This window comes from Oryzias latipes, chromosome 24 (assembly GCF_002234675.1).
Source record: "Oryzias latipes chromosome 24, ASM223467v1".
Lineage (NCBI taxonomy): Eukaryota > Metazoa > Chordata > Actinopteri > Beloniformes > Adrianichthyidae > Oryzias > Oryzias latipes.
Window position 1 is genome coordinate 8,639,476 of NC_019882.2, and position 9,862 is coordinate 8,649,337.

At 40.1% G+C, this 9,862-nt stretch overlaps 1 protein-coding gene across 3 annotated transcripts; it reads left to right on the plus strand.

Moving 5' to 3' along the window:
* The first annotated feature begins 1,934 nt into the window (after positions 1-1,934).
* Positions 1,935-6,788, plus strand: LOC101161691 (F-box only protein 30). 3 transcript variants are annotated; one of them, XM_004083497.4, is made up of 4 exons: positions 1,935-2,080; positions 3,297-3,348; positions 3,566-5,638; positions 6,040-6,788. In XM_004083497.4, the coding sequence occupies exons 3-4, from the start codon at positions 3,590-3,592 to the stop codon at positions 6,232-6,234; spliced, it is 2,244 nt and encodes a 747-aa protein (XP_004083545.1). In that variant the 5' UTR covers positions 1,935-2,080; positions 3,297-3,348; positions 3,566-3,589; the 3' UTR covers positions 6,235-6,788. The 3 variants fall into 3 exon arrangements, with proteins under 3 accessions (XP_004083545.1, XP_020570259.1, XP_020570260.1); XM_020714600.2 differs by lacking the exon at positions 3,297-3,348; XM_020714601.1 differs by lacking the exons at positions 1,935-2,080; positions 3,297-3,348 and having other exon boundaries at positions 3,580-3,685; positions 3,769-5,638.
* The last annotated feature ends 3,074 nt before the right edge of the window (positions 6,789-9,862 follow it).

Sequence of the window (9,862 nt, forward strand, 5' to 3'; positions counted from 1 at the left end):
TCCCACCAACCCCTACCACCACCACGAACACCATCCCCCTCAAACTGACAGAATCCCATAAAGACACAGCTTTTCATTTCTGTTTATTTAAGAATGGTCAGGAAACATTTTTTGGGGGAAAGGGTTTAAGGCTGCTGTAAAAATATAATCAATGCTGCACACATATGTAGTTTTTTGTCCAAAATGTTGTCCCAAGTTTTCAAACGTGTGCTAATTAAAAGAAAAGAAAAGAAAAAGGATAAAAAGCCAATTTGTTACCAGAAGAAGGAACAATGCATTTTACAACTTACCCAGAAATTACATGTCACCGTTTTTCAGCACCATGGAAAGAGGCCAGTTGCTCATTGTCCACTGTTCTACAAATCATATGTATGATTTATTCACATTAGCCCACTTTTATTTATCTTTGTCCTCAATGTTTATCTTCTAATTGAAGTTACATACAAGTACAAGTAAAAACTCCATAAATAAATCAAGTTTGGTTGTTTTAAACCCTGTTCTGAGATTGAAAAAAAAGGAACTTACTTGTTTCATTTGAACCCAATTTATAGTATTTTTCTACGTTAAAATAATCCAGAAATAGGTTAACTCCTAATATTGAAGCCATAAGTGAGGTTTCACTTTTGCTTTTTTTTTTTATCATTAGGAGGTCCTTAAGGGAGTGTGCACCATATAAGATGATGTCATGACTCACCGAGTAAATCATAAATAAACTTATGTAGGAGTTGCTGTGACACTGTGGCCTGTAGCAGCGATCATCTGATATTGAAACTGAGCAAAAGTGACATGTTTGAGTGGGGGAGACTATTTGAATGCCACAGTGACTCTTGGGGGCAAAGGGCGACATGGGACTTGCTCTATTGTCAGACTTCAGTCTGCATGAGTTGACCCCAAGGCTTCAGTTTGAAACGACTATGTTTTTTGCATTCTTTGTGGAAAGGCACGTGATATTTGAGCGATGCTGGAAATTTGTCAGATCTCTTTTTTGGTTATTCTTGGAACTTTAGAAACAAGATTTCTATGGACATTCACGCTTGTTTAACACAAGTGTTTATAGGAGTTTGTTTTAAATTTAAAGGTTGTACAATCTTTCACAAAAAGACATAAAAATGAAAAAACGTGAAATTAAGAAAGCAAATAATTCCCAATTGAATAATTCTGCACACCAGTCATTCTGTAGATGTAGACATGCAATGGTAATGAACTGTGGAAAAGCATTTTATTTTATTTTATACTGATACATTTATATTTTTGTAACTGCCCTTTAACGCATCAACAGCTTTTTACTGGAGGTCATTTAAAATTGGAGTCCATACTAGTTTAAAAATAGAGTAACCCTTTTAGATTTCATGATAAAAACTGTGGCGATCCCACGATTTGTTTCAACACCTCATGACAAGCTGTTGCACTCTCCTGCTCATATGTTAGTGAGTCAGCTCCTCCTGCTCCTGGGGGGTTATGCTGCGAAGGTGACCCCGACCACGAAAAATGACATCTCCTACTGTCAACACTAATGAGCAGTTGTCTAGCAAAACTGTTGCCTGCTTAGTTTATAAAAAAGGAATGCAGCAGTGACATCTGCTGTTGACTTCTTGTTACTGCATGTAAACGGGACTAATATTTGAGCGAATTGAATTATTTTTGTTTTATTAATTGTATTACTTTTTGTGCTTAAGTGAAAACAAAACCAAATAATTCCACTCTTATTTCAGTCTTTACATTAATTTATATATTCATGTTTGCTTGTTAAAATGTGTGGTGTTACAAAAAAATAAGTAAGATAAAAAACAAATAATTTCTTTAAAGATTGTTATAAGGCTAAATCACTCCACATGTGTTTAAAAAAATAACTATTTACTTTTAAGTTTTCTATTGTTATTTTTATTATGATAATAAAGTTTTGCCAATAAAGTTTTGACAAAAAAGGAGGAGTCTAAAAAAGGGATGTATTTAACCAGCTAGCCATTAGTGCCAGTTTTTCTACTGAAGTAACTGGAGTTTAAAGCTAGTTTTCCCGCTGTTTTGTACAATTCAAATGTAAAATATCTTGTCTGGCGTTTTTCTGGCAACTTAACAGCAGGTGAGAACGCTCGGAAGGCACATTTGTTTTGCTAAAGTTGCCTTGTCGCGAACCTTTCAACTTCCAACACAGCCGAGCTAGCTGTTTTTAGCCACCACAGTTCAGCTCGGCTAGCACGTCCCGTCACCAAATTAAGTTTTTTTAAGGAAAAAAAACATTAAATGAAAACGTATGATAAAAGATAGAAAAGTGGGCAACAAAAATGTACATACTCGGATACAAACTGTTCTACGGAATCTGTATGTTCCCCGACTGCATTAGTGCTACTAGCAAAGCTCTCAGTCTTTAATGTCTGTCGTTTTTTTCTAATTTGTGCATATAAAACCAGAATTTTTGTCCCTTAAAAAATATATGTTTACTTTTTTAAAATAAAACTAAATCGTTGGTTATTTATATGTTTCTACTTAGCTATTTATTTGAAATAAAAAACAGATCTGAAATCAGGAGATCTTTTCTTTTGAAACAGTCAAGACAAGTCTGTCAAATATCTTCCCATATAGAGAAGACAATAATATGGCAATCTAATCTAATCTTGGTTACAAAACCTCATGTAGTTTTAATTTAATGGCAATAATATCAGTGCCTTATTAAACAACCTAGTAACTCTCGGTTTGATCTGGACTGTTTCTACTATAGAAATCCATCCCATACAAAGTAAGTAACTGGTTAGAAAATAGAGGCTTCAGCCTCTGGCTGTGGAGCAGACAGGCTTCCTAATAAGGTCCTTGAATGAGACAGCTTTTTAGATGCAACACGTGACTGTTTGACTTAGGGGGGTGGGGGCACTGTTGCACTATTTCTGTTTCCTCCTGTTTGAAATAGACAACTTACCCAATATTAGGGAGTCTTTTAATCAGGGCCTGTTTTTTGTTTGTTTTGTTTATAGGTTATTTTGTACAACGGTCTTGACCCCCCCCCCCCCCAATGTACCTTAAAATTAAGGTACATTGTATTTTTAATTAAACACATGACTTTGTATTTATTATCTATGGAATACTTTGAAGTGATTAATGGTTATAGCCTGAAGGTTAAGACCTTTTTTTTTAAATAGTTAGAATAAGAATGGCATCACACTGACATCTGATGGTCAATTGTAGTATAACACTCCTGTTGTGCTCAAAAGAAGTAGAAAGTGTCATGAAGGTCATTTATGACTTGATGTTTGCAGTAAAGAATGAAATGATTTGTAATTGACATTGTTTCTGCTTGTTGACAGAGAGAAGTGGTGCCTATCTGAGCTGTGATCTGTCAAAAAGGCACCAGTCAAGGTTTATTCTATCTAAATATATTGAAGTGATTTTTTTTTTTTGCCTGCTAAAAACATTTTAAAGAAAATTGTTTTACCAATGAACCAGATTTTTTTTTTAATTTCCAGTTTGTGTATTCAAGTTTTTCTTTTTTCCATTCTACATTTTTTACACTCAAACTCTCAGATTATTGTATTAGCTCAAACTAATTCCATAAAATGCGCTTGTACTTTTTCAGGTCACACCTGGCTCGGCCCTGAAGATGGGAGATCATGTCCACTGCATGTCCTGCATGAACCAGAGATGTATGGTCAGACCTGAACCTGGAATCTCTTGTGACCTTATGACCTGCCCGCAGGTGTGTGGCGCTGTGTTTCACGCCTGTAAAGTAGTTGAGCACAAACATCTGTGTCCGTTGATGAAGGTCCCATGCCTTAACAGGGGCTATGGCTGCCCAGCCACCCTGACTCGCAACCAGATGTACGCACATTTGGAAGTGTGCCCAGCCGGAGTTGTGTGTTGTACAATGGAGTGGAACCGATGGCCCGTTAGCTGCTTGGACTACACTTCTTATGAGAGCCTGAGCCGTGGGGTGGAAGATGTGGAGCAGCTGGACATGATGCTTGCCCTGCAGGATCAGCAAACCCTTCTCGAGTCTCTGAAGGTGATTGCCATGGCCCCCTCTGACCAAGGAGAGCCGCAGGTCTCCCTCAATAAGGACAACACAGCCAAACAATCGGACTTGCAAGCGTCAGCTCTTGAGGCCTCTTTTCCTGGGCCACCTTCACATGAGTCAGTACCACCTCCAGCTCGCACTGCAAAAGAGAAAATCGCCAGCGGAATTAACGGTTTAAGCGAGGATCACCTCAGTAAACTCTATGAGGCAACAATTGAGACGGCGAGAAGTTTAGCTGCAGCTTTGGACTTTGTCAGCAATGCCAGCTGTGGTGAAAGAAGCCCAGAGGGGGTAAACAAAGAAGGTGCTGTGTTGAAGAGTGGACCGAGTAGCAGTGCAGACCTTCAGAACCAAATGAGCGACACAGTGTTAAAAACAGTCCGGGATTTGCACGAAAAAGACATTAAACTACAAAGTTTTTGCTCAAGCTGTTTGAGTGAAAATGGTGCTCTACCAGGGACGGATGTCGTCAATCAAAGCACTGCCAATGGACCGTTGTTGGGGGCAACAGAAGCTTGTCCTGACGAAGTACAAAGTAGGGATGCTGGTGACCCTCAGGGGCTTGAAGAGCCTCAGTTGATGCCTCCTCTTCATGTAAGTCAGGGTGCATCACAGAGGGCTGGTCATGCGATCCAGGAGGGGAGGGGGGCTGGTTTTTTAGAAAGTGTTGGGTCTGAGAGGACCCTCCATAGCAAGCAGCATTTTAGGGGCCATGGTCAGTTTCTATTACCCAATGGAAGGATGGTTTTCACTCAGGACAGATCACTTTATAGATCACGAGCCACAATGGAAGACAAAGGAGTGGATACCTCAGATCTGGAGCAGGATGAAGACCCCATGGGTCTGGGGGAGATTGATCTGATCACAGCAGCTCTGCTCTTCTGTTTGGAAGAATCCAGAGAGTGCCGAAGAATCTCAGACACGGTCTATGTTGATGGTTACCGAGTTGACTTCGGCACACAGACTTTTACTTTTCCGGCGGCGATCTTGGTGACCAATACCAGAGTTGGAGACATGGCGTCTGCGTCCGCCTGCGACCACGCCGCCCCACAGATCACCTACCCCAGCCCCTTCCGCACTCTCCGCCTCGGCCTGGTCCTGGAGGCTCTGAAGGTTGAGGCTGTCCCACATAACCATTACCTCCCCTCCAACCCGCGCTACCAGCAGATGTTTCCCTTTGTCTGTGGTCAGTCCTTCCGCAGGGACCAGTTTTCCTCCCATTTCAGGAATGTCCACGGTGACATCCATGCGGGCCTCAACGGCTGGATGGAGCATCGCTGCCCACTGGCGTACTACGGCTGCACCTTTTCACAGCGGAGGTTTTACCCCTCCCGCCAGGGTGCCAAGGTGGTTCACGACCGCCAGCTGAAGGCCTTTGGGGTCCAACCTCACGTGAACATTCAACTTTCCAGTGACTTGCAGACAGACCAGTTGAGCAGGTTGCCTATTGAGATACTTTGGCACATAGCCGGGTTCCTGGACAGTTTCAGTTTGTGTCAGCTGTCACTGGTGTCCCGGACGATGAGGGAGGTGTGTGCCAGCCTCCTCCAAAGCAGGGGCATAGTGGAGCTGCAGTGGGAGCAAAGGCAATGTCCTGGGGGCCACGGCACAGTCTCATGGCAAATAAAACACAAGGTGAGTTCAAAACGGCTCTATTTATTACAATTTAGGACTAGCACTAAAACAATTTTTTAAACATGTTCTTCTGGTGTTTTTAATGGTTGGGTAGCTCCAATATTGCTCACTATTTTTGTTGCACTGCTAATGTTTGGTTGGGGATGTGAAAGGCTGTAAGCTAGCGAGAGAGAGTGTAAACAAAGGGATGATAGGAAATGGAAGGCAGGCTAACTGGGCCAACAGTTCCGCCCACGGTGAATTTCTGATGAACTGCTGCCGCTCTACAGAGAATCTGGAAAACGACAGTTTATTGATTTCAGCTACAAACAGCATCATCAATCATAATTAAAAGACCACTGGGAACGCTTTGCAAAGATTTTCCGTCTGTGAATGTGATGACTGTCTTTCCACTGTCTTAGGTGTGGAGATTCAGCACCGCCTTCAGCCCTGTGTCATCATGGGGTTTCACGGATCTCCCCAGCATGTCCATTCATCTTAAGAAGTGCCACTTCAACCTAGTTGAACAGAAGACCGAGCCTGTCCCCCTCCCTGCCATGTGCCCCGCCCGCGATGGACACTCGCTGCGTCGAGTCCTGCGCCACGTCAACACCTGACCTCTCTCCACCGCATGAGACTCACTGCGGATGGACGATGCAATTCAATCTTTTGTTTTAGAAAAATAAATCCAGACCTTTACACTCGATCACGATGAAGCCTTATTGAAATGACGCTAAACTTGCCAGGACGGTTGTGAATGTTTGCAGTTTGTTAAAAAAAATGTGCTCAGTGTTTGTGCTGAAAATGCACCTTCTGGTGAGATCAAATATATCTTGTTGAATATGCACTATAGATTTATATATCCATGTATTTTAAACGTCATCACGGTTTTCACTTTGCAGTCGTATCCATGGGAACAAGCAGCTCATTGGTAAAGCAGCAATGTTTATTTGTACCTGAAGTTATACCAGCACTTTAAAAGAAATTGCTCATCTATCAGTTGATAAGTGAACCTGATCTTCAGTGTTCGATTCCTGTAAGGGGCTCACTCCATTGTGAAGCTGTTGCCTAGTTTTTTTTTTCCCCCCTTTCTTTTTTATTTAGAACAGTCACTGTTTGTTCAATGATTCATATGATTTTCTACCCATTAATAAAGTCTGTACTAACTTTGTATGCATGCTTGTTTGGAAATATTTTCGGTCTTTGATGTTCTTTATATTTATCTACAAACCACAACTTTGCATCACTGAATATGAAAAACCCAGAAGAACGAAGTGTTTTCCTCAAAAGCACACTGGAAACAAAAAGCAATTTCTCATTGAGTCATATGTTAAGAAGTCACCAGAAAGAAAAAAGTTGACCAAACGTTTTTGTGGTTGAGGAGTAAAGTAGATATTTATTTTTTCTGAGTATCAATTTGATGAGTGTAGTTTTTCTTAAGCTGTTGAGTAAAAAATAAATAAATCCAGAACTTAATTTTATTCCAACAAGTTGCCGAGTTTTGTAATTTGTTGGGCAGAGAAAAGATTGGTCAATATGCCTGACCCACTGCTGACTTACAGTCAGGACCATAAATATTTGGACAGAGACACATTCTTTCTAACTTAGTTTCTGTACATTACCACAGTGAATTTTAAATCAAACAACTCAGATGCCATTGAAGTGCAGACTTTCAGCTTTTATTCCAAGGGTTGAACAAAAGGATTGCATAAAAATGTGAAAAGCTAAAGCATTTTTTAAACACAATCCCATCATTTCATGGGCTCGTAAGTCATTGGACAATTGACTTCCATGCTATTGCATGGGCAGGTGTGGGTAATTCCCTTGTTATGTCGTTATGAGTGAAGCAGATGAAAGGCCTGGAGTTGATTAGAGGACTCGTGCTTGCATTTTGAAGATTTTGCTGTGAACAGACATGTGGTCAAAGGAGCTCTCCATGCAGGTGAAAGGAGCCATCATTAAGCTAAAAAAACAGAAAAAAAAAGCATGCGAGAAATTGCTACAGTATTAGGAGTGGAGTGAAAGAAGAAAGAAAGCACTGGTGAACTCAGCAACGCAAAAAGACTTGGACGTCCACGGAAGACAACAGTGGTGGATGAATCATTTCCATGGTGAAGAGGAACCCGTTCACAACAGCCTACCAAGTGAACAACACTCTCCAGGAGGTTGGCGTATCAATATCCAAGTCTACCATCAAAAGAAGACTGCATAAAAGTAGATACAGAGGATACACTGCAAGATGCAAGCCACTCATAAGCCTCAAGAATAGGAAGGCTAGATAGGACTTGGCTAAACAGCATCTAAAAAAGCCAGCACAGTTCTGGAAAAACATTCTTTGGACAGATGAAAGCAAAATCAACCTCTACCAGAATGATGGCAAGAGAAAAGTATGGAGAAGGCGTGGAGAAGCTCATGATCCAAAGCACACTAAATCATCAGTAAAACACGGTGGAGGCAGTGTGATGGTCTGGGCGTGCATGGCTGCTAGTGGCACTGGGACACTAGTGTTTATTGATGACATAACACAGGACAGAAGCAGCCCAATGAATTCTGAGGTGTTCAGAGACATACTGTCTGCGCAGATCCAGGTGAATGCAGCCAAACTGATTGGGCGGCTTTTCATAATACAGATGGACAACGACCCAAAACATACAGCCATTGAAACTCAGGAGTTTATTAAAGCAAAGAAGTGGAAAAGTCTTGAATGGCTTAACCCAATAACCCAATTGAGCATGCATTTCACTTGTTGAAGACTAAACTTCAGACAGAAAGGCCCACAAACAAACAGCAACTGAAAGCTGCTGCAGTAAAGGCCTGGCAGAGCATTCAGAAGGAGACAACCCAGCATCTGGTGATGTCCATGAGTTCAAGACTTGAGGCTGTCATTGCCAATAAAGGTTTTTCAACCACATATTAGTTATGACCATTTTGTTTTCAGTTATTTCATTTGTCCAATTACTTACGAGCCCATTGAATGAAGGGATTGTGTTTAAAAAATGCTTTAGTTTTTCACATTTTTATGCAATCTTTTTGTTCAACTCATGGGATAAAAGCTGAAAGTCTGCACTTCAATGGCATCTGAGTTGTTTTATTTCAAATTCACTGTGGTAATGTACAGAATGTACAGGATGAGGAAAACGAAGACATTTATGGATATTTCATGGCTTAAGGTGAATTATCTTTATATTTGACCTCCATCACCAGAAAAATGCCATAAAAACACGTTAAACACCCAAAAACACCATTTTTAATCAGTGGGTCTTTAAAACTCAAATGGTGCCTAAAATCACAAAAACTGGAGTAGCCCAACATTTATTTATTTTTATTTTTTTTTACAAACTAACACATAAACTAACACCACGTTTAACACTCTTCTTTAAAAACTGTCAAATTACTACAGTTCTGCAAATAAAAGAAATGGATCCTAATCTGTGAGCTTTTCTGAGCTTGCAGTTAAATGTCGTAAAGATTTGTTCCTGCTGCTTTTACTGCAGTGCTATAGGACTAAGATCGGTTCTTAGTAGTGGTTAGTTACTTTAAGTTTCATAAACGGGATTTTGCTTAAAATCGCAATTTTATTCATTTCACTGTCCTATATGTACAAATAACACAATTTTTAAATGTCCCATGTTTAAATAAAGCACTACTGATTTTCCTGGAGTAAATTTATATATAGTATATTTGTATTTTATTTATATCTATGCGTACTATGAATTTTATTTTTATTTTTTTATTAATGCTAGCAGTCAATTGTCTAAATTGAAGCTCTTCTGGACAAAATGCAGCTTATTGAGTAGATTGAATTTAGGACTGTGAATGGGACAAAAATCACAGGAGACGGTTTTCAAGACTATTACAGACTAGACCTGCAGCTGGCGCGGCCTAGCTTCATTTAATTCAGAATTTAAAACTGACATTTTTTGTTTGCATACACTGGTCTAAAATGTTTATACTGTCCATAGAACAACCTTTTTAGTGGTATGTTCGGTTTGTTTTAACCCGAGGAGCCTAAACCCACCGAGCAGGTCTTCGTGTCTGACTAGACCACACCCTCTTTGCATAATTTTGTGTGGCAGCAGCAGACAACCCCATTCATTCAGTTTATGCCTTAACTTCTGTATCACAACAGGAAATATTCCCTCCTAAACCTGAGTAAGTTAAGAAAATAATTAAAAAAAATAATTTGTGGTGAATTGTTAAGAATGTATCTTTTTCTTTCCTTTTGTTTTGATGGAATAGTTTAGA

Coding starts and splice junctions, on each gene's coding strand:
- LOC101161691 (XM_004083497.4), top strand. CDS start 3,590: ATGGGAGATCATGTCCACTGCATGTCCTGCATGAACCAGAGATGTATG. Junction 5,639..6,039: donor CATGGCAAATAAAACACAAG/GTGAGTTCAAAA, acceptor CCACTGTCTTAG/GTGTGGAGATTCAGCACCGC.